Genomic DNA, 24,552 nt, shown 5'->3' with positions numbered 1-24,552 from the left:
CTGGCATAAAATAGAAAATAGAAAGAAAAGAAAAAAACGTTACAATATGCCATATGTACCAATATACACAGTATGAACAAAATAGATAAGTATATAAAATAGATAACTAACCAGCCTGAATGAGGAGGAACTCCTTGGACTCTGTGCCCATTTCATTGGAAGCTGTGCAGTTATAGCTCCCAAAGTCATTTTCCGTCTCAGGTGTCACCTGGAAGAAAGAGGTCAAAATAGGCAAATTGGCCTCTGTGCCACACTCCTAAGGTGACCCTTTGCTGTTATTTGTCCATTAGAGAAGTCTATTTTTATCCATTGTTCTGTGCTTTTCTTCTGCTGAATTATTTATCAGATTTCCCCACAACAGAGCTGAGGGAACACCCTTTACAGCAAGCCTAGGCATATAAAATGTTGATGGCAGCAAGAACGTGTTGTGTCATTGTTTGTAGGCTACTACATGAAGACGTGTCAAATGTGTATGTATATTTATCAATATAAATGACTGCACCTCAAGATAGCTGGCCAGAAGGTTTCGGAAGATCTTAATGTTGGTGGTGTTGGAGTTAGGCAGCTGCAGTCCATCTCTCAACCACAGGATTGACACTTCATTTGGGTGAGCCAGGATCTCACAGCTAATATTGACAGCATTGCCTTCCCAAGTGTACACTGCCACAGCACCTTGAATCTTAGGAGCATCTAGAAGAGGGGGGAAAAGATCTATGTCAACAGAGACCATCCGTCCTGAACTCTCATAGTTGAATTATCTTATTGGCTTACTGCTTTACTCTCTAGAAATGACAAGGTTTGCATGATATGCCAATATAAGATAGATATATGTAAGTCAAGTGGTTCTCAAACTTTTTCATGTCAAGGACTCAAAATTGACACGTATTAGCCTGTGGACTCCCATTTGAAAGTATATTCCAGGAAAGGGATTTTAATAGCTCTAGCAGTGATTCTCAACCATTTTAATTTAAGGACCCCCGGTTTGACATGCATTAGTCTACAGAACCCCATTTAATGGCTTTTCTATCTCTGGGAATTTATATTGTAAAAGTCAAGGACCCCTGGGGGTCCCCGGAAACCACTTTGAGAACCAATGCCGTGAGAAGAGGAAATTCTTACAGCGGACTTCCAGGTAGGCTGACTGAGCATCCTCTCCGATAGCGCTGCGTGCTGTGCAGAGGTACTGTCCAGCGTCCGTGTACTTGACATCCTTCAGAGTGAGAGAAGACACACGAGCATCGCTCCTCACCACTACGTTCCCATCCAGACTCTAGATGTGAGCAGAAAGCCGAGGGGGTTCATTTTTAAAGTGTTGTATATTAAAGAACATCTATGCCTAACAGATATTCCACAGTTGTAGTGCACGATCTTAGATTACATTTGAATTTATTATGTAGAATTATGCAGACTCAAGATCAAAGCTTTGTGCTTTAACCATTCTCCTGTGACTGATCCGTCACCAGTAACAAAGCAACTTTCATCTATTTTAGCCAAGAGAGTGTGACCTGTAAAAGCGCTGTACAAAGCCTGCACTTAATCAGAGAGAGAAGCACATACAGTATACACCACTGGAGGCTCATCTGTGGAAAAATGTAAGAGAGTTATGGACACAGTTCACAGCAGGAGAGACTCAATCAATAATAGATGAGAGAATGCAGCAGAGGCCATCAAGAGCTTTTTCCAACTCTTGTTATATTCTGCTGTGTTTTGCTGCCAATGCTAGGCACTTTGCACTTTCACACTGATGAAGTCATGTGCACATTCAAACTCCGTAACCCACCTGAACCCTAGTATGCCTTTTCTGAGGTAACATTTGCCAAAAAATGGCAGGTCGACTTTTTTGGCAAAGAGATTTTGTGTAGAAGGAAACTAGAGCAAACTACCGGTAAGTACAGAGATTGTTTTTTATTAAGTATAGAGGGTTCACCCTAGCTGTGCGCTCTGAGATATGGGTGCAGAAGTGTGCTCTGTACAAGCAGTATTCTATAGCACAGTGGTTCCCAAAATTAGACCCAAGCTAGTGAAAACAGCAGATCTGCTGTTTTCATCAATAGATCGGCTATTTCCACTGCTTCTTAAACATTATATTTTCTAATTTATGAAATTTCTTATGATTTTTCTATTTCTTCATGAAATTACTGGAAATTTTTCGTTTTTAATTCATGATTTTATTTTTTTATTTATTTTTTTGCTTTATTGGGAATGTTTTTTGGAAATATTTTGAAGAAGAATAATTAAAAAACTAAATGTAGAAAACAAAAAACAAAGGCACCCATACACATCTGCCTGTGACCCACAAATGGGTCCTGACTCCCAACCCACTGTTTGGGAACCTGTGTTCTATAGCACATCATGCATCAATCTTAATGATGAAACTGAAATACAAAAGTCCTTTGCATGTGAACACCAGGGAAAACTATCAAGATAGTCTGCTAAAGAGATGAGTGAATGACCCTGTTAAGTTCCAGGTACGACATCGCTATCTGGTTTCATTAACTTGATATGGGCAGTTACAACAACAATCCACAAGTAGCCTCCTGACCTTCAGTGTCAGTGTCAATAATTGCTTGTTGTGGTTCTTTTATTGTCACATGTGACACCAGCTTCCTGTGCCGTAACTGGCCATTTCCCCATCCATCACACGTATAGTATGGAAACTATTGTGGATCTTGGTTGTATTTTTTGCATCTTGATGATATTCAATTGCAATAATCTTGTATTTAAAATTTTAAATCACCATCAAAGTGCAAAAATACTGTGAGGACTAAATAGGCAAACTCAGCAACCCAATCAACAAACCTGAGGTCGTAGTATGGCTACAAGGGTAAAGTATACAACTATACATGGTAAGCTTTGTTTTTGTTTTGGTACTTGGTGAAAGGTTCTATTTTCAAAATGGGTGCAGGACCTTTCAGCGCCTCCCTTGATTCATTTGCATGGCTTTGACCCAAGGTGCAGCCAAACCAATGGCACACAAATTCTACTGCGCACATATTGAATTAGGGCTAGGGGGGCAGCCATGTAAGAGAAACCCTCGTTAGTTCGCATTCAAACTCAATGGACAATGCATGTCTGAGGCATTCATTATGCATGAGGGGTAGCAGGACCACAGAAACGCTTACATAACAGCCCTCTTTCATTCTGACCCTTGTACACACAACCCCTCCCCCCCAAACTCGCATTCCCTGTCTAGAGAGCATCTTGGCATCAGCAGCACACTCATCCTTTCCATCAAGTCAAATTTAAGTCACTTTGTCTCAGCACTACTGATTGTTTCTCTCTTTCTTTCTTTCTCCCTCCGATGTATAAGCTTTTGCTCATGAGTACATGTACAAAATGTGAGGTGAAAAGGTCACTAAAGCCATCACCATGGCCAGATAAGCCTTTTTTTCCCACAGATACTAGAAGTCCCTATTCTCTACATGCAGTCCATAATGAATATCCTCCTGTATTGGAGGGGAAAAAATAAATTGTTTGTTCATTTGCAACGTGATATCTGGGATTCATTAAAGTTTCATAACTATGGTTTTCAGCAAGGAGGCTGGATGAATAATACAACAGAGTGGTGGTGGTGTCTACTGGAAACATCTAGCAGTTTCATGCTTACTTTCATTATGTGTTTTCTTTACTGCATAAAAATAGAAATCCAAACACCTTGCAAAATATGACAACCGGAAACAAAATAGAAGAGCATTTATTGCATGATAACAGAGCATCCTTCATGCATTCTCATAGATTAAGCCAGACTCATTATTGTGGTGTCCCACCAATCTTTATACCTACAGCAACAGAAAAACTGAGTTTGCCAGAATTGGATGCAAAAACGTGAGAATAAAGATATGTGACAGAAGTCTCACAAAACCACAACTGCCTCAGCATCCAAATTGGACGCATTCCCTTTTGCTTGCCAACTGACCGCAGCTTGTTTGCTATAGGGATGAAATTATTCAATGTTGTCTACCGTTTGGATTAGAAAACTGGATTAAATACTACAAAAACATCACATAATAATTCAACAGCAGCCGCTGATATAAACCAGTCTAGTCCAAAAACTGAAATATGGTGTGAATGTTATCTGTGAAATAGTTGTTCTGCTACATAATCTGGAGACCATAAAAGGAACAAGTATGGCCTAATTTTGTCATGTTGTAAGTTATGCATTTTTCCTGCATGCAAAGAAGTTCCTTTGCAGGGGACAAATTGTATTCATCAAACGAGAGGGGATCTTCACAAATGGCTTACTAAAATCTGGTGTAAATATGACTGACAGAAAATGAGTGGATTTGGATCAGTACTGGGTAATTAGCATGTGTACTCATAATTACCATGTACTAATTGTTCTTGGCACTGGCAAAATGTATTTTGATGGAACGAAACATGATACTTGAACAACGCTCTCAAGCGAATTTGAGTAGCCAATACTTATTACTGAGCTTCTTACAATAATGTAAGGTGACAATAATGTCCTGATAATGACCTTTTCTCTCAGACTAAATCCCACAGTTCTCAATGAAACACCTGAGTTTCCTCTGGATTAGATGGATACCGTTCATCAAATTGATATAGGTAAATTAATAACTATTTCCTGATGTCAGAAATTCATATTGAACTCTGTAAATAGAGCTGTAAATACAGGAAGATAGAGGGGAAGACTGTCTTTGCACACTGCTGTTTGGGAACTATCGAGACCGAGATCAATTTCACAGAAAATAGCCTTACAACGGTATGAAGGCGTGCACTGTATTACTGTACTAGTAAATGAAATATTATGGAGTCTTGCATGAAATCGGACAAAATGACATCAGGAGCTCTCCTCCGTTTCAAAATATGATTTGATCTATATCTTGCATCCCTTAATTTTCTGGCTGGATAATTTTAATAGTCACAGCCACGTTGTTGAACAGGACTTTTTTTTATTGAAATGAGTGTGATTCCCTTGAAGAAAAATGAATAGGTATATTAAAAGCTATACCTTATGTTGCTCGGGCCGAGTCCATGATGCCTGCAAAGGACAGAGACAGAACAAACACAACAAAATGCAAAGCAATCCTTAGAGAGCCATCCTCTTCATGGTAAAGCTAGGATGCTGCACATTGCATGCAAGTGACCAAAGGTCTCCCCAATTCATTTGCAGTACATCTACAGTATGTATCTCACAACAATGAAATGTAATTATGTTAATGGTCTACTGACACAGTTAGAGGTACTTCGCAAAGTGCTAAATGTAAGCAATCTTCATGGTGCTTGTGTTTTTTATTTTTTCCCCATTCTAATGGGCATTTGCCACAGGGGAAACATCTAGGATATGGAGCTGCCTGCCTGAGTAGTTGCAATCAACAGTGTTACTAAGAGACTCCACAAGCCACATTTTTAATGTTTTCTTTTTTTCATTATTGGTTATTGGTTTTATTCCCATGCAACTTTGTTACTGTCTGGCCTTTTTGTTGTTACTATTTAGCGTTTTCTGAAAATCTAAAATGACACAGATGCTTTCCCGGGTTGAAAGGTATAACAGCGTATATAGGTTTGGAGGTCTAAATGGGGTTAAGTTAGTAGTAGCACTAAACACAAACTATCATTATTATTATTATTATTACCCATATTATTGTTGTTGTTATTATTAGTTGTAGAAGCAGTAACCGTATCAATCCCAAAGGGAATTCTATTCAGATAAAATGTAAAATATAAATGGAGGCGTCTATTTTTATTTCTTTTTTCATAAAACATAGTCGTAGTATATAAGCAGTCACTGTCACCATGTCTAGTCATTCTAAGAAACATAAACCTATTGTAAAGTACTATGGTTATATGCTTCAGACTTATGGTGTTATCAGGCAGATTTTCCAGGCTGACTTTCTAGTGTAGAGAAAAGCACAGAGGAATGTTGTCCTGTTGAGCAGGAGCAATATGACACAACCCAACCAGAAGTACTGAGAACACCTTTGCAGTTCTTTTGGCAGAGCGTTAGCACATACAGTATGTCTAAAGCAGCACACAGGATATAAAAACAGAATTCACACTGTCATGTTCAAGTTGGGTTCCATGACAGTTCAGTCTCGTCTCCAGTACAGGGCTCCACTCTCAGAGACGTCATCAAGTGACACTTTCTGGGACCTGCTCCATTTGGGAGAGCAGCCCTTGGAATGGTGACAGTACCTAGAGTGATTTTGCTGAATATAGGTACATATTCTAGCTCCTATCTGTTAGTACTGTATCTAGCTAACAATTTGGGTGTAAACGATCAAGTAAAAAAGGCATGTCTGCATTCATTGTAAATGGTGTCACTGGATGAATTGAATTTAGTTCTCGGGATACTCACTTTGAGAGATTGTGTCTGTTCAACATACTAGTCTTAAATTTACAACTAAGGAATCAAATATTTGAAGTCAAAGTTTGATTTATGGTAGCATACCCCTTATTAGTTAGGTTTTTTTTCTTTTCAATCTTTTGAGGAGGTTATTCATAAAACTTACTGGCAGGTTTGGCATTGCGCTAAAAGGCCAAGACTATTATAACAGTGTTTTCTGGCTCAGGTTTTCCATCTCAGTGTTTATGGGCCCTTCTCCTCACCAGCCCATACAATATTTCATCATGTGCATATTGCAAAGGTGACCCATAAAACCAATCAAATACCACCTGCTAATTTGGCTTCTTTTCAGAGGGAATATGGCCACTATGTGAAAGGGAAAGCCGTAGCTTTGATATTACAAATGTTTCCAGGACATTGTGTCATATAATGTCAGGGTGCAATTTGTTTTTGTGGGAGTGTGTTAAAATGTTGATTCCACACGCTGGGAGCTAACAACAGTGTGCAGGCACTATTATTATTTTTATGCTGATCTCCTGTTTGTTCTGTACCTGATGATCACCAGAGGGGATGTGCATGTTCCACGTTGTTATTGTGTTCAAATTCAGCATCACTCCAGTTAATAAAACACCAAATTCTGCAATTCGTAACACTTTGTCATGCCTTGAGTGTTGTCCATGGAACATGCCCACAAGTGTGAACTGAACAACCAAACGCATACAGCATCTGTGAATAATGCAGCGCTCAGGGAGCATGACAACTTCATCTGCACCACAGCTCAGAAGAGCATGAAAGTTAAAAGCTACAATCCGTAAGCTGTGCATCTGTTGTCTCTAGCTCCCAACGGGGAACTACAATAATTACCGCCGCCAAACTACAATAAAGATGGCAGCGTATCTACTACTACCGTTGTATAGGCCGGGGGCGTAAAATGAAGATCAAATATCTAAATACTGAATCAAGCAACTCAAAAACTGTCTGGGGTGTTCCCAAAAGCCAGAGTAGACGATAAAGTGACCAAAATATATATATTTTTAAGTGAAATATCCCTTTAAGTGTATTGCCTTATAGCCATGTGTTCCAGTGCTTTACTTTAGATCATTCTGGAGTTGTTTTCACCAGCTTGCAGTTCTATGCTTTGGTGGTTGGAGTGTGAGAAACTGTCAAATGTTTATTTCAGTTGCACTGTTGTTAAAATAACTATAAAGTGTGGTTAGGCTACTGTCACTGCTTACTAAGATGATGGGTTTGTGGTGACAAGGCAGCATGTCTTATTTTCTCCATCCTTAGCTTTTTATTCTCATGTAGCAGGGCGTCGGTATATATTCTGTTGTTTTCACATGAAGAAAAGTGTGCTCCTAAGTACTTAAAGTAATAAATACTTGCACTACACTTAAATTTGTATGTTGTTACTATTACAATGAACAATCTCTAAAATGTTATAAGGTCATTAAATATACATGACATGTAATCTAGAATAAGAGGGGTTGGCCTGGATCCAGATCCTTGAGTCATTAATTATCACTTATTATTTCCTCATTAACCACATTAAAGCCCTTTGCACACAGGACAGTTGCGTTCTTTTCGTTTGCTGCATGAATAAAACGCATTGGATTTGGTGTGCAATGCTGTGCGGAATCGGCGCTGCGGATCCCAAAAGGAGTCATAAAAGGAGTGATGAGTTTTTTTACCGGATGCGACAAGACGCACGAATCGAACTGGGTTCGATTGAGAAAAAAACGCACGGCCGCAGCCACTCGTCGCACGGCTAATTCGGATCCGGGGTGCACAAGGTCGTAGAGAATCATTGTTTTCTTTTAAGAAAATGAAATTGTCCGTTTTATCCATGCGGATAAACGTGCCTGTGTGCAAAGGGCTTTACCCTAGCATCCATATTTTGGACAAATTGTCAAAAAAACTAATTAAAGTATGTAGATCTACTGCAAATAGAAGATTTACATGCTCACCATGCAATGTTGTGAGCTTGTGGATTGGCTATTTTCAATATTTTATTTGTCAAACGACACAGTACAGACCTTGAGTTGTTAACCATGCAACCGTTTGATCTTTTTAGTTCATGAGACTGGTATGTAATCTTTGGGAGCTTTCTTGAATTCATTGCTGCCTTGACTAATTATACAGTAGGTTCTCATATTGTACGTTTTCGTGCCAAGGACCTCCAAAAGTATATATATTTGGCCACAGACCCCCATCTGAAAATGTTTTGTACTAGGAACCCCAGACGAAAGACTTGTGTTCTCACAATTCAAAACTATTCAACACTTTCAAGAATACATTTTAAAAAGCTTGCAGCGCGGCACAAAGTGCTGTGAGCTTGTATATCTGCTATTAAGCTAATAGCCAACGTCTAAAATATGGATAAAACTGTATAAACAAATTTGGCTGGGGACCGCCAGGAACCCCCTCAAGGACCCCTGTGGCTCCCCGAACCAATTCTATACATTATATATGTATAATAATACCCTCCGCCTTGATAGTTACTGACTACAATAGCAAAGAGTCTCAGCACACAGGTACATGTAATTACAAGTGTGTTCAGTGTGCTCAATATGTGGAGTGAAGCTGCTTCCCTACAGCTTAACCACAGGGAGGCTACTACTGTTCCATGAATCACCAGATGTGAATGGTCCCACTATTATGAGAGAGAATATAAGAACCAGTGATTCACAGGGTTGAATCCAGGTGATTTTTCAGATAAAAAAAGAATCCTTATGCTAAATCTCTAATTAAATCTAATGATTTATGGGAATATTAGCATAGAATTGATATTAAAAGAGCTGTCCATATTATTGCCCCGTTTCTCTGGTATATTCTATACTCTATTATGTTCATAGATCCTCTAATATGGTGATAGTTGATAGTGATACTGTAAAATGGCCATGATGTTAACACTCCAGACATGCACTTGCAAAGGCTTTTTCTTGAACTGATACACAATTTAATCGGATAAATAACACTATTTATAGTATGAAACAATTAGATGTTTTAGTGTGTATTGGTGGCTTGTGGTGTGTCTCTAACTGTGTCAATAGACATTTTAAGTACTGTCATGATGAACAAGGGTTTTGGTATAATATACAGTAAAATGAATACATAGACTAGATTTTAAGAAATAAGCTACAGACTACCATATGGCCATGGCCATGTTTTCCTTCTGCAAACATTTCTATAGCACAGATTCGTGGCTGAATTGATGATGCAAAAACTTAAATTAAATTGCTCAAACGTTGGCTTCTCTCTTTCATTATCCAAAAGCTGGATTGCTTCATTATCCCAAATGTTTTATGTGAGATGAAATGAAGAAGGCAACTAAGATGATACAACAACAGCTGCCCAAAGGAAGAAGAAATCCCATATGGAGTATTTGAATGCCATCCCTATGAATTACAAACAAATCATTCAATCAAATACATTGAAACATCTGAAAGTAACATTAGAGTGACATTGAAAAACCCCAACTAAATACCACAAAAAGCATTCTATGAAGCATGCTTTATGGAAAAGAAAATGTAAGAATGGATAGAATGAGATGGCCGACATACTGTAGCGACAAAGTATTGAAGCGTAACAAGCAAAAAAGCAAATAGCTTTTGTCATCATCGAGAAAGTATCAACTTGAGAGAATATTTGGTATGACTATAGGGCAATAGAGTGTATCAACCCTTTAATGAATTCACATTTCATATTCTCCCCAAATCATGCTTTTTCAACCATTGCTGAGAGCATCATTGTCTTACCATTAATAATCAGTGTAATTGACAAACCCGCATTACCTTTTTATAACACTACACCGCAGTGCAGGCTTGGTATTATGGAGGGGAATATCGTCTGTAAAACACACTCCAGTCCTATCACAAAGTGAGGCCAGCCACGGTATATTAGTATTGTTCCAATATGTTTCATATCAAAGACATTAGTCTCCTGTCATCCAAAGAGAGTGTTGGTTACAGTCTGCCTGGCCAGCCCAGTGATTTCTAGCACCCATGGAATGGGCAAAGACTGTGACGGGGCAGACACACCCTGCTAAAACACTTACGTACTCTACATGACAACAGTACAAAACAGCAGTTGCCTGCATACACGCACCACAGTGCTGAGCAGGGGGAGGCTGCTCAATTATTACAGGGAACCTAACCAACCGCCTGTAACCGCTCCACCCCACAACAAGCTGTTCTTCAGCACAGCCTCATTGGTACAGTGAGCTGTTATTATGTCACTGTCCTATCTATCAAAGGTGTTTATTCCAGACAATGGGACAATAAAGAAAAGCTCAGGATAGGCTTTTGTGGAAGGCTCAAAAGACCACAACAATCATATTGATAAAGGAACACATCGAACGAAAGGTAATATTTCCCTCTGGACCAGACACATTTCCGCCACTCCCATCCCCATGGGCTCTACAGACAAAGAGCCTCCCTCCCTGCTCTGATAAGCATTGTGAAATCAGTGTGATGGTGATACTGGCAAAAAGGTCACACACTCACTAAGCACTTAAAAGATACAACATTATTTTACAATTTCATTCAAATGAAGAAGGTTGGCTGACACCAGTGATTAAGTACTACGTCATTATCTTGTCACACTGATCACTGATCCAACAAACCCTTGCTCTATAAATGACAAGACTAGCATTCTACTGAAAAAGCCTCACATCACCCTACTACTCCATTGCAAGGCAAGCACGCTACTGTAAATGAATAGCCAGCTGTATTTGTAGAACACAGTGATCGCTTTATAATGGTGAGCAACACTTGGCCGAAGCAGGCCCTTCTATCGCATCTTTCTTCTTCAGAACGGCTGCCTCAACCTTTGCAATACAGATGTCATGGCTATGGCCATACCCTTGTGTTTGTGTGTTTCTCTATCCTTCTGTGTCCCCTGTTGTTGGCCTGTGTGTGTGTGTGTGTGTGTGTGTGTGTGTGTGTGTGTGTGTGTGTGTGTGTGTGTGTGTGTGTGTGTGTGTGTGTGTGTGTGTGTGTGTGTGTGTGTGTAGTAGTAGTAGTGGTGATGATTTTGATACTAAATTAACTGATTGTGCTGGGGACTGGGGGTCCCTGGACCCCACTTTGAGAACCACTTTGGCGTTTGAGTTTGCTCTGAACTTCATAACTAATTCAAATGATTTCAGCAAGCATCTCATTAGCGTTACTATCTATCCTCAACCTCTTTATAACATGGTGTTTAAGTACAGAATTGGACAGATACTTTAGTGCTTTTATATTTTTAGGATTTGAAGAATCCTAAAAACAAACATGCCCAAACCTACAAAAGTCAGCCGTAACCAGTCATCAGTCAACTTCTAATTTTGAGTTTCACAATTAACCTCGATTTTACTCTCATTTCACAGTCTAGCCCTAAATATATTCCAGATAATAATTGCAGCTTGAAGACTTTTTCCATCAAGCAGAATGTTTAATATGTATTCTAATAAGCAAAAAATTCCATTATGAAGATAATGTACAAAGCGCGGATAAACAGTTAATTTGCATTTTCTGTTATTCTACAGGCCCACTTATCTAGATTGACTTGCAATGAATTTAATTCAGGCAAGAAGGCAGAAAACAACACATATTACAAATGGTTACAAAAAACTTTCTTCAAATATAACACCGAAAGCTGTGATTGGAATTGCTACAAAAGATAACCTTAGATAAGTGGCCATTTCAAATGTAACTTCAATAAATGCATCACTTAATACATATACTCTTGCCCTTTTAGTACTATGCATAATGTATTTTTCTGCTGGCAGTGTGTATTTGTGTGGGAGGACCTTCGGAATTAAATAGCTTAATTTAAGTAAACCTTTAATACCTTAGGTAATAGCCTAGCACGGACAACATTAAATATACGTCTATGTAGGTAGTGTCTGCGTGTGCGCTCCCGTGCGTGCATGCATGCGCGTGCACAAACACGCACGCACGCACGCACGCACGCACGCACGCACGCACGCACGCGCACACGCACACGCACACGCACACGCACACGCACACGCACACGCACACACACACACACACACACAAATTATTGTATATCACTTATAAAGCTAGACCTCCTCTAATCAGCTATTGAACTTCAGCTGATAGTGTTGCAAGAACACAAGACAGATCCAGCAATCTACATACAGGTTTAGATCATATACTTAGATTGGTCATTGCTGAGCAACTGGAATCATTCAGCTAAAGTCCAAACAATATAGGGAGTTCTGTCCATTTGAGTCCAAATTCTTTAACAAAACAAACCAAGAACAACGCTCATTTAACGTTTCAGGAAGCTACAAGCACATGATTTGCCAAGAGGCACTGGTGGTAAAAGCTTAATTTATCAATCTGATGGGGTATGCAAAAAGTTAGGCTAGACTTAGACTTAAAAATAGATGATCTGCTGTTTTGGTGTGCGTCTGCATGACACTGCGCAAGACACCGCACACAACATAGTACATCAAGCCCTGTACTACAGTATAGCCTACAGAAGCTGCTTTGGAATTGCTTCCTTGTTTCCTTTAGTTGTAACATTTCTCCTACATTATGTTGCAAATTACAATTACAATTACATTGACACCTGTTCCTCCAAACTGAGTGGGTAGCTACGGTACACATTTACAATACATGGAACTGAATGACAACTCAAACAATGCTCAAAATGAACCAATCACATCAGCACCCGCATCAAAAACTATGATGCAACTGTTGCCAGCAAATAAAGTTCCCACACACTTTGGGTCATAGAGCCAAGAGTCAGGTTAGGGCCAGGCTAATGAAATTCACCACATCAATTTGACATGAATAGTTCATTCATCCGACATCCCACCCACTTGAAACATAGCTGTTATGTTTAGCGTAGATAGCAAGACAAAGAGAGCACAGATGAGCAGCTACTGAGAAACAAGTGGCAGCTTTGTTCTGGTGCTGTATGGAAATGATTTCCCTTGCTAACAATGCAAACACAATTTTAATTGATTGCATATTCAGTCAATAAGACTGCTAATAATGCATTTGCGTAAAACAATGAATAGATACAATAGGATAATTAAATGAGTGCATATTGCAGACTAAAGCATTTTGCTTTTTGCTTCAATCTTGACCCAGCAATGATGACAAATGAGACACAAACTACAATGGAAAAGAAACAGTCTGAAGAATGAGTGTGTGCCCAGGAGCCTTTTGCCCCCAAGGAAAGACTGAAATGATCAGGTAATGGCAACATAGAAATGGGATTTTCTATTAAATCATTAAAGCAGTTTTCATCTGATCTCTAGAGATGAGCCAGAGGAAAACTCAGAGTTTCTACACCCATAACCGCCTATTCTATTACAAGATCAGTTATTTGGAATACTGTTGAATTGTTTAGAATCCATAATAATATAATTTGGAGATTTTTTGTTGCTGTTGTTGATTTTGTTCTAAGAAACAGTGATACAAAGGCAGTTATCTAAAATTCTCATCAAATTCTATTGATGGGAAGTGGGAATTGTCAGGTTTGAATACATTTGCAACAGTGATCTACGTAATACATTTTTGTGTCACGGTGATTTCATACCTGATAGATCCTGTTTAGATGTGCCTGTAATGGAGAAGAATGCAGCGCATGTTGAGATTCCAGGTCTGTATGTGAAACTCAGTATTGCAAAAAGTGACAATTCAGATCATAACTGATCGCATGATGACTCAACGAGCAAAATAGGGAAATGTGGAAAAATCTAACGCCAAAAAACATGCTTTAACGGAAGAACTGTAGTTATTTTGGTGGGCTTCCAAATTACAAAATTCAAAGGCAAAGCAAATAATGTGATTATTTTGAAATGTCATGAAGCCGCGGTGTAAGACAACACAAGGTTGCCAACAAACACAAGCTGCAGGACCTGAAGACAAAGTTCATAATATCAACACAAGGTTAATTAAATGCATGTTATGTAAATGCTCAGCCTCTCATTTCATTTTGAACATGCACTTTGTTAATATTTGACACACCTGTGTGTATTCTCCAGTACTACTTATTAATAACCACTGGGCTTAATAAACCAACGCATTCTCACTCTGAACTCGTCATATTTTGAATTGACACGACGGCGGATGATAACCGATTCCCACCGTACCGGTATGCAAATGTTACGGTTCTGGCACCTGGCTAATGCCTCACTCAGACATGTCACATGGCTCAGGCCATGTGACATACCTCACATCATGCAATGTGTTCAACATGTTTTTAACTTGGTTTCAATGTTTTTATACATGTCCGCATTCCTTCATCAGTCGCAGGACAAACATCCGCATTGCATCATCAGTCACGTGACAACACAGGACTACCCTGGGCCTGCACGTGTGAAAAATTAAATTGCACTCGGCGCGTTGACTACGATACACCAAGGGGTCCCAACCAAGCATCCATATGTGACAAATTTGGAGTGAGAATGTGTTGAATAAACATGAGAAGCACTGAGGCTTCAGGGGAAATAAACTGTAGTGCATAATGCTGTTTGTAATGAATACCAAAAATAAAGTCCCATTTCAGCATGCTCAACATAGCTCTTTGAGTGTATAGTTTAGACATTTAACTGATATCCATATCGCCTTCAGACTTTTTGCCCAGACCGTACCTGCTCTCCATCAGTGAACACATGCACGCCACTGCTCCAGTTGATGGTAGGCGTGGGGTCCCCGGAGGCCTCACAGGTGAGCGTTACCTGCTCCTCCATCTCTGAGGTGCTCTGGTTTACCAAGTAGGTGATCTTCGGTTTCACTGCAGAGCAGAAATAAAAGAGGCGTCTCTCAAACCGCATGGAGATGCATTCAAATGCTGCCTTGTGGGGGGTTTAGATATAATGGAGGCATGGGGAACACAAGCCTGACAGGCAACATGACTAAATGTACTCCCAGGCACAGCATAGGCAAAGCTGTGATAACAATAAATATGACACAAACCTTATTCCTATGGGATCAATAAAGTAGATAGTGAGAGAGAGAGAGAGAGAGAGAGAGAGAGAGAGAGAGAGAGAGAGAGAGAGAGAGAGAGAGTTAGCTGCAGTATCATCCTGCCTTTGAACAAACTGTCTCTTGGCACATCCAAGCTATTAGGTCAAATCTTTAGCTCAAAATGTTCAACCCATAATAGTCATGGAGGGATATTCAGGGAGCTTCTCAGTGTAACCTGTCTCATACCATTGGCCACAGTACAGGTCCATTGAAGCAGTTGAGGGTCCAGTATACCTTGCTCAAGAGCACCTTGACAGCAATTGATGAAGGCGGGGGAGCATTACTAATTGATTTTCCCTGCCCAGGGTTTTGTAGCATTTCGAAACAAGTCACATTCGAGTCACAAGCCTTTTAACATTTAACTACCATCACAGCTTCTGGATAATTATCATTGACTGCTTCGGGCTACGACATTAAACAGCCATAAACACAGCATGTCCAGAGAAATAATAAACCCAGCATACACAGCCTGACAACATTTAGTCTGGTATGCCAGGATCAGTAGGCGTGAAATGGGACTAATGTACACAATACCACAAATAGAAACAATAGGTTAAAAGCTAGCATAAAACTGGGCTTGGATATTTCATATTTAATATTGCCTCAGAACACACACAACCCACACTCAAATAACACAGCTTGATCTTGTGTTCATTTGAAGAAAAAAAATAAATAATAATCTTTCATTGTAATTGGCTAGCCTGGTGGGACAATTATGACTATATTTAAAAGAAGATGGACCTTTCAGTCGACAAGACATGCCTCAACAGTGACAAGTGTTTACAGTAGGCTATACCGGTATACACAACTTGTTAATTGCAGCGGTGTGTCCACATTCAATCACAATAGATCACCCATTGGGTGATTCTCTCAAGTGTTAAAGGTTCTACATATTCACACATTTTAAGAACATGTGGACGTGACAGTTGTATTCCAAGGTCAAACAGCTTACATTGTGGCACTAATGTAACAAAGCCATGTTATGATTATATGATTATAGGGCTGACATTTATCTGCTTGACCCAGAACATACATGTGTTGAATCACTGCATAAGCATAATACTGACTGATATGCTTGACGTCATGGCCATCAACTCATTTATCAGATACTGTAGACTGACTGTGTGTGTCTGCACTGTTTGTGCCGAGAGTGATACGAGATGCCTGTTGTTCCTACTCCTTCTGTTCTGTTCTATTTCTAATACCTATTCTGGTCACACCATGTGCCCAGTATATTCTCAATATGTGTAATGGACTTCAGAACCTGCTGTGTGATACTGCCTTGAGTCATCTTGTTCTCCGAGCTTGTCACTTAACTTTTTTGATTGATTGAATTAGTCAGATATGTAAACAGCACGTTGTACAGTCAGACCATTATTTTCTATACTTTGGCTATTCAAAAATAGCAGATATACAAGCTCATAGGGCGGCACCGAGTGGTGCACTATGAGCTTGTAGTAGGGATGTAAACGAATATTCGATTATCGATAATCGATAATCAATAGGGAGATAATATAAGTTGTATAAGTGTTGATTTTACAGAAGGACCTTATAGGAGTTATTGTTCTGCAACATTTATGTTTGATAGCAGAATAAAAAAATGTTTTTCCCATCGATTTAATTTTTGACACCTTTTAACATCCCTGGATTGTAGATCTGCTATTTGCGTAAATATTTGAATATCAGTGTACTGTAAATTAGGGTGGGACCTATTCTTTTAAGGCGAACATTTTGAACTAAAGTCTTTGCTTCTGGGGGGTCCCCGGAACTAAATATTTTGAGATGGGGGTCCGTGGTGGGTCCTTGACATTAATAGAAGATAGAAATCACTTTCTGTAAAGTAGTTTTTGTAAACCAAAAAGTGATATACTAGGTAATCATTTATAGAATGTGTGAAGGAGTGAAGACCGAAACATTGAAATCATTTTTGTTGTTTTGTTTTGTTTAGTTTAGTTTAGTTTTGTTTTAACTATGTAATGGTAGCCTGCTTCCAGACCATAGACCCCGCCCACTCTCAGAGTGCACTCTTTCTGAGTCTGAGATCAGGCTAATGTAATGGTAGAATTCCTTTGTATTATGTTTTAATTGGATTGTGAAGTGTGAATGTTTGGAACCCCAGGAAGTCTTTGCTGTGGTGAGAACTAATGGGGATCTGCAATGAACAATAAACAACAATAATAAAGTAATCATGCTTCACGTTTGAGCAAACCTTCTTTTAAGTTGCCTCCTCGTCTAGAGATTCAAACTTTGTCAATACCAGCATACGAGTATGAGGTCAGGGGATGTTTCATCTGTGCAACATGGAGAGCAACTGGTCTGTCTTTGTTTTTCTCTAATAGCTGAAAAATTGGATAATTATCCCATATGGCCTTGCCTGCTGTCAGCATCCACAAGAAATATGACTGCGATGGCCTAGAAGTATGTGAGATTAGCTGTGGACACTAGTCACATACACAAGAAACAAACTCACATGGAAAATACATGATCTCCTGTGTGGGGATAAAAATACTGAAAGCTCTTCCCCCACCTACACATTGTCACACTTCAACCACGCACTTGGAAAACTACGTTTGAATATGCACTATATTTTCTGTATGCCAACCTTCGCCAAGACAAAAATCTGTCCTTACCAAACACTCTCAGGCTTAGCTCTTGCTCACTCTCCCCGGCCTTGTTCTTGGCTGTGCAGGTGTATTCTCCTTCATCCAACTTGGCGACATCCATTATTGTAATCTCGGAGCCATCCTCATTAAAGCTGTACTTCGGTCCTGCCTCCAGAACTACTCCATTCCTGAGAATGACAGTGTAGCACGCTCACATTATGATGATTTCAATTGCAATGACAACTTTTACTGTGTAATTGACAGTGAAAAATTCTAAATATCAATCAGCTCACGTTAGTATGAACAGGTTGTTGTTGTTGTTGTTTAAAAATAAGACAATCAAATGCAATCTATTTGTGCTCAGATACTGTTTAGTTTGTTTGTTAAATGTTCAATTTGAAGTTATACAAAAGGTTGACCTTTTGAAACCTCTGATTTGATTAAATGAAAAAAGAAAAAGGGAATAAAAGAAGCAATGTAGCAAACGGAATATGCAAACTTGTGATTTATGGCAAAACGGTATAGATGCATGCATAGATGCATAGATGCAAAAAAAGTATTGTAGGATATGTATTGTCTATGAGTAGAGTAGTGAGGAAAATGTATAATCAATATAGGCTACATTTGTATAATTGTATGTAATTCTATGATGGCGTATTAGGGCCATCTCGTTGAAAAAAGAAAAGAAAAAGAAAGTCTGGTGGGTGGGGGGCATATTTCAGACATTTAACTCTTTTTCACGTTTTAACTTTAATCTAACGTAAAATGTGGGATATTTCTGACTTCAAAAACTCACAGAATTGCGACATAATATCTGAGATTTCGGAGAAAATCTTTGCAAATTTCGGAATTTATAAACTCACAGATTTGCCACATTAATCTCGCAAAGTTTCTGACTTTATAATCTCAGAAATGTATAGTTAAGGAGGTGCATTCCTATCACTTTGTTTGGATCATGTAGCCTAAAAATCACCCACTTGGGAATGTATGGCTTAATTAAATGATACATTACAATCAGATTTAGCAGTATAAGGAACTATAGGCTACTCTTGAATTAAATTGATACATTAATCAAAGCATTATATGGCTGTGCGCCAGCCGAATTTATACTTTGTTGTGACTGGGAAGCTCACCGAAAATATCTACAAGCTGTAGACCCAACACTTTGTGAGCTTGCAGATCGGCTATTTTTCGCTGTTTGGCAACGTTATCTGTCTGTCTGTCTGTCTGTCTGTCTGTCTGTCTGTCTGTCTGTCTGTCTTATTGATAGACCATTGATTATCGTGGGGAAATCCAGGTCGGTGTAATATATGTTGGTATAGCAATGATGATATTGTGTAATTATTTAACAACTGGATGGAATCAGGCTAAGCATCACCTTGTGCATTACGGTTTGCCAGAATGTCTTGATCTAAGCCCATAAACTTGTTAGTAGCCAATGTTTGCCATGATTCAAATACTTATTGAATAATAATGTAACAGATCACCTGTCCGTGACAGAGCTCCTGCATCTCTCCCCTACATTGCACACTTGTAGCATATTACGAAGCCTACATTTGGTTGACTATATCTATAGAGCTTTTTTTGTGACGACATGGCCCTAATACGCTGTCGTAAATTCAGTGCCCTGACGCCATCACTTGAAAAATTTCGATCACTGTCTTCTTTCAAAACAGGTCTGAAAATCCATCTTTCAGGAGACGACAAAGGGAGGTAAATTCACTTCTCCATAGAAAGGAGATGGCATTCACTGATTAGATGTCATTTTTTATTTTTTCCCTTGTACTATTTCTACATGTTTTATATTTGTTGATGATATGTTTCTGGTGTTCAATGAGAGTTCAATGAGAAACAAAAGAAAGACAGAAATTTCAAAAGAGTACGGTAATTCTAATTCTCTTTTTCAATTTACACCACCACTATTGAAGTTCTGTAGCTCAACTGGCAATGACGAATTCAGTCAAACATCCTGCAAGCAATATTATTAACCTAGCATGAACTTGAAATGAAGTTGTACAGCTTGTCATTTGCTTTATTAGCCAGAAATATCATCTCAGTCCGAGCAAACAAAGACACACTCCTTGATGGTGTGGGTTCATTCGTTGTGTGGGTTCGTGTCACATCAGTGCAATTGTAACTAACACTGTGCAGACTCGGGTCCCAGTAAGGCCTGCCACTAATTTGACTTCCGGGGACCCCGTTCCCCGGAGTTTTTTGTGTCTCCCACTCCACAGTTCCATGGACTTCTATTACAATACGGACCCTCAGCTGCAGACCAAGAGTGTGACTGGCAGTGACTGCGGAAGGGGCCTCCATGGAGCACACTTGTGGATTGCCACTATATTATATTATACCACTATATTGTATATTATTATATTGTATATTATCTTAACATTCTTTTATTCTACCATTATATACTGTTTAACATTATTGTTAAACCATATTAAATTACATACTATCTTACACAATTATATTTACTATAACTGTTACTACTTGTATTTGCCTGTATTTCTCTCTCTCTCTCCTTTGCTCTCTCTCTTTCTGTCTCCCCGACACGGTCGAGGTAGTCGGCCGCCCTTCTTCCTTCTTCCAGTTAAGCGGGAGTTTTTCGTTGCCACTGTTGCAAAATTGCTTGCTCAGGGTGGGGTCTCTGCTCGGGTCTCTTCATAATACTTACACTTACACAAAATTGAACTGAATTTAATTCAAAGGCAATCATCCATTATATAATTAGAGAGAGAGGTCAGTCAGTCAGTCAGTAGGTCAGTCACAATGCATTTCCACCTTTATCTCTTCAGCAACTGATCCCAATTTTCACATGGCATTGGCCATTAGCATTATACAGACGCTGACGGAGCCCGATTTTCATTTTTCCCAAATTCAAGCTATTTATTAGCGTTTCTTCACCACTTCTGTACAGCACAGCCTGTTCAGCTCAGCCTGTTGTCAGGGTTACGGTCTGTTCCTCCAGGCCATGGGATCCCATAGCCCCACACACACCTCTCTCACAGTTAGGAATGTTGCAGTGAAGAGACACACATTCTCTCTCTCTCTCTCTCTCTCTCTCTCTCGCATGGGTCATGCATGCACCGGGTCATCTTCCAACGGGTATGGAAATCATAAATACACTCCTCCATGGGCTGCTCCTTACATTATGATGCTCCCACATATTCTCACGCACGCACCAGTTACAGTAACTTTCCCCACAACCCACACATATTTTGGAGCACATATCTTTGTACGGGTAAGGTCTAGTTGTACTTAAACATACAGTACAGTACGCTGAGAGTATGTGTAATTTAGCTTTAAAATCTTCCTCTCATCTATTAAGAGAAGATAAGTGCATTTGGCACCATCATCCACGGCGCTCAGTTAGTGTCACGTTTCACCTGTCCCATATCTCCTTATGTTCTCTAAGAAGGTTAGAGCAATTGTAGCGACAAGCTGCACTAGGCAACGAGGATTATTGACAGATTAACAAGGGCAGGAGGCTATCACAGTCTCTGTGATTAATTCACGTGTCGTTCTCATTGTCAACATTGCCTTTTCCATTGCAACCGTCTGATGAAGTCTGCGGGGATAAGCTGGATCAATGTACAATAACAGAAAATACAGTGTATACCACTGACTTAAACAAGATTCTGACATCTAGCTCCTGACGCGACACCTGAGCGCGTCAGTGTGAATGTGTGTGGGTTGTTACTGCTGGAGGCTTACTGTTGCCAGGTCACCATGGGTTCAGGATAGCCATCCACAGCACACGTCAACATGGTGGACTGCCCAACATCTGCGGTGGAATTCACCTCCGACTGCCACACCCTGATGGTTGGGACCACTGACACAAGCAGATTGATAGAAACACAGAGAGAGAGAGAGAGAGAGAGAGAGAGAGAGAGAGAGAGAGAGAGAGAGAGAGAGAGCAGGGACGTGCAGAGAATATTAGAGAGGCAGAGGCTGACTTTTCTAAAAGGGCCTTTTTGGTGGAAATATAGAAAATAGCAGACCTCCAAGCAGACCTCCGAGCTTGGAGGTCGGCTATTTTCAGTGCTTGATACCACACTGAACTAAGCATTATCAAGTCAATACTGGAGATGTGGCGTAACGGTATGGATTTCTACACAGAGAGGGCAATTCTTTCAACATAAGATGCTGCTTTCAAGTTCAGGAGAGTTTAGAAAAGGCAATTCTCTTGAATGCTGCCTTCAGGTATGGCATGGAAAGAGGGCATTTGCCCTTCTTTCACCATAGTAAAACCTGCATTCATGGTCTGGAGAGAGCACTTTTTACAGACGGATAAAAGGGCAGGGGCTCAAGCCCCCTTTGATGTCTATGTGTGCACGTGCCTGAGAGAGAGACACATGTAAGTCAACATTGGATGGAGTTGTAGGGTAAATAAATGATCACCCCACTGATCCTGCTTGCTTCTATGGACCTTGCAGCTTAGCTAAGACAACAGCAGTTGTTTGAGCACAAGCGCTGCGTCCGGCATAATCATAAAAGGGTCACAGGACATGCACCGCATACAAAGGTGCAGACTCCAGTGAAGATGACAGAAATGTAAAGAGAGGAGAAAGGAGGGCTCACCATTGACAATGACCTTGATAATCCGTAGATCGATCTCACCGCGGGACATGAGGCGGCCCTCGCAGGTATACAAGCCCTCATCTGTCTTCTTGATGCCATGGATCTGAAGGTGGTTGTTACCCAGTATCTTGAACCGAACTGAGAGCAATCAGAATGTGAGTGAATATAATTTAGCTAGGGATGTTACATTCCCAGGGATAATATCTTAAAGCAATTAAGTAAACCTCTTGAGTGACAAGTTAATTATATGAAGATGGGTTTTATCGCCATTAACAACAATGAAGCATGTGAGATCCAAATCATTATGTGGATTGTCTGGTATCTCTGAATAGACCAAATTATTTTATTATCACTGGCTCCAACACCATTTCTAGCATATTGACAATGTGCTTACGAAGGACTCAAAGCATTAGTTAACAAGGACACCTTTATGTCAATATTTGTATGTAATAAACAGAAACCAAGAAAATGAAGAATGTGGGATACCACCATCTAACACTTCTGGCTGATTATACTGACTTATGAGCTTTACAAACAAATCATATTAATGCCATGAAAGTGGTTCCGCACAGTTCTACAAAGAGGAAAAAAGAATAAAAGAAAATATTGCCATAACAGTGGAAAATCAGCACGACCTAGTTCAGTTAGAAATGAATAGTGAACCAATTTTAATCATGTACTGCAGTAATTCAAAAATACTATTATAAACCACTCAAGGGTTGTGAGTTATTATTTTTCAGCCAGCCATAACAATATTCCACATTACATTTTATTGTTTAGTGTGAAGGATACGTGGGAGCTAAACTCTGCCATTTTCACATTTAAAATATAATGAATATTTTACATCAGAACACAACACACAGCAAGCTCAGGAGCATGGCTGCAAAAGAAGCACGTTAACAGGCAAGGGAAATGCTATTTATATTAAATTATAGATACAGATATATATCTTCACGCCTGGTCTAGTGAAGAATATCGTCGTTGTCGGGTGGAAACCTCGTATCTCCAAGTTTCAAATGTGTACGTTCTTTCGCAAAGTAAAGCCCTGCTTCATCGTAAAAGGCTGTCGCACAAAAGTAGTGAAAACAGCAGGACTACAAGCACACAACGCCTCGCAGTGCGAGGCGTTGTGTGCTTGTAGATCGGCTGTTTTCACTAGTTTAGATCATTTTTAAAATGAAAAATGCAAAACGAACGGTTTTGGACATACAAGGTTTTCACCCGACAACGACGATATGCTTCCCACCACAAACACATATAGCCTATATACCAGCCCAGGATGAAATCCTGACAGCACCAGCAGCATCCCCTTCACTTTTTCCCTTTTAGCTTTTGTCTGCTGTGTGTCAATACAGGAAAAGATACATACAGGAGAGTACCGCCCACTCTCTGTAAGAAGAAAACAACAACAAAAACATAGATTTAGCTTTCCCTACCCTCGCTATGGCAATGAGATCCAAGTCATATGCTTTATTGATCATGTATTCTCCGTATGTTTTAAAGCCATACAATGTAACTTTTCCAATAAAACTAATCTTAGAATTGTCCTAACTATTAAATCGCTAAAGTTTTAGAACCCCAACTCCGTTAATTTCAGCCCCTAAAGCCTTCTGTAAATATGTTTTCTATGATCCTCGCCGGGGACCGGATTTCCCGGCAAAATTGCGTCATCTGCATCATCCATATACGTCGTATATACGTTGGCCAATCACAGCGCGGATCATACACTACCGGCCAATCACAGCGCGTCTTGCCGTCTCTTCAGGAAGTAGCTTCCGTCAGCAACAGTGCTTACGTTGGTGGAGGAATATTGCCTGTTACTCCCCCAATCCTGGTCTAAAAATGACGGGAGACGGCTCTACGGATTCGTATTGGCGAGGCGGAGGCGGTCGCGGTGGTTGCGCGACCCCGTTCTGGTTGTCCGCGGCGACTCCGGGCGAAAAACGGACGAAAAAAGCAATACCGCTACTGACCAGTAGTTGAGCAACTTCCATAGTATAGCTTTAAGTGTTTTGGAGTGATAATTCATTCCCTTTATTGCAATTTTGTATTTGGTGGATTACACTAG

The 24,552-nt window shown here is 39.8% G+C and overlaps 1 protein-coding gene across 4 annotated transcripts in view; it reads right to left on the bottom strand.

Moving 5' to 3' along the window:
- Positions 1–24,552, bottom strand: part of ncam1b (neural cell adhesion molecule 1b) — a 106,549-nt gene that overhangs the window by 19,800 nt on the left and 62,197 nt on the right. For 3 of the 4 annotated variants that reach the window (XM_080732403.1, XM_080732400.1, XM_080732401.1), the window contains exons 5-13: positions 22,485–22,622; positions 21,618–21,735; positions 17,928–18,088; positions 14,922–15,064; positions 13,865–13,888; positions 4,973–5,002; positions 1,120–1,270; positions 503–690; positions 112–208 (exon numbers count right to left, since the gene is read on the bottom strand). In XM_080732403.1, coding sequence (XP_080588529.1) covers positions 112–208; positions 503–690; positions 1,120–1,270; positions 4,973–5,002; positions 13,865–13,888; positions 14,922–15,064; positions 17,928–18,088; positions 21,618–21,735; positions 22,485–22,622 — 1,050 coding nt within the window. The remainder of the gene's footprint in view (positions 1–111; positions 209–502; positions 691–1,119; positions 1,271–4,972; positions 5,003–13,864; positions 13,889–14,921; positions 15,065–17,927; positions 18,089–21,617; positions 21,736–22,484; positions 22,623–24,552) is intronic. The other variant, XM_080732402.1, reaches the window with a different exon arrangement.

This window comes from Nannobrachium achirus (genome assembly GCF_963921795.1).
Source record: "Nannobrachium achirus genome assembly, chromosome: 8".
Lineage (NCBI taxonomy): Eukaryota > Metazoa > Chordata > Actinopteri > Myctophiformes > Myctophidae > Nannobrachium > Nannobrachium achirus.
Note: the sequence above shows the minus strand (reverse complement) of the source record. Positions and strands in the feature narration are given on the sequence as shown.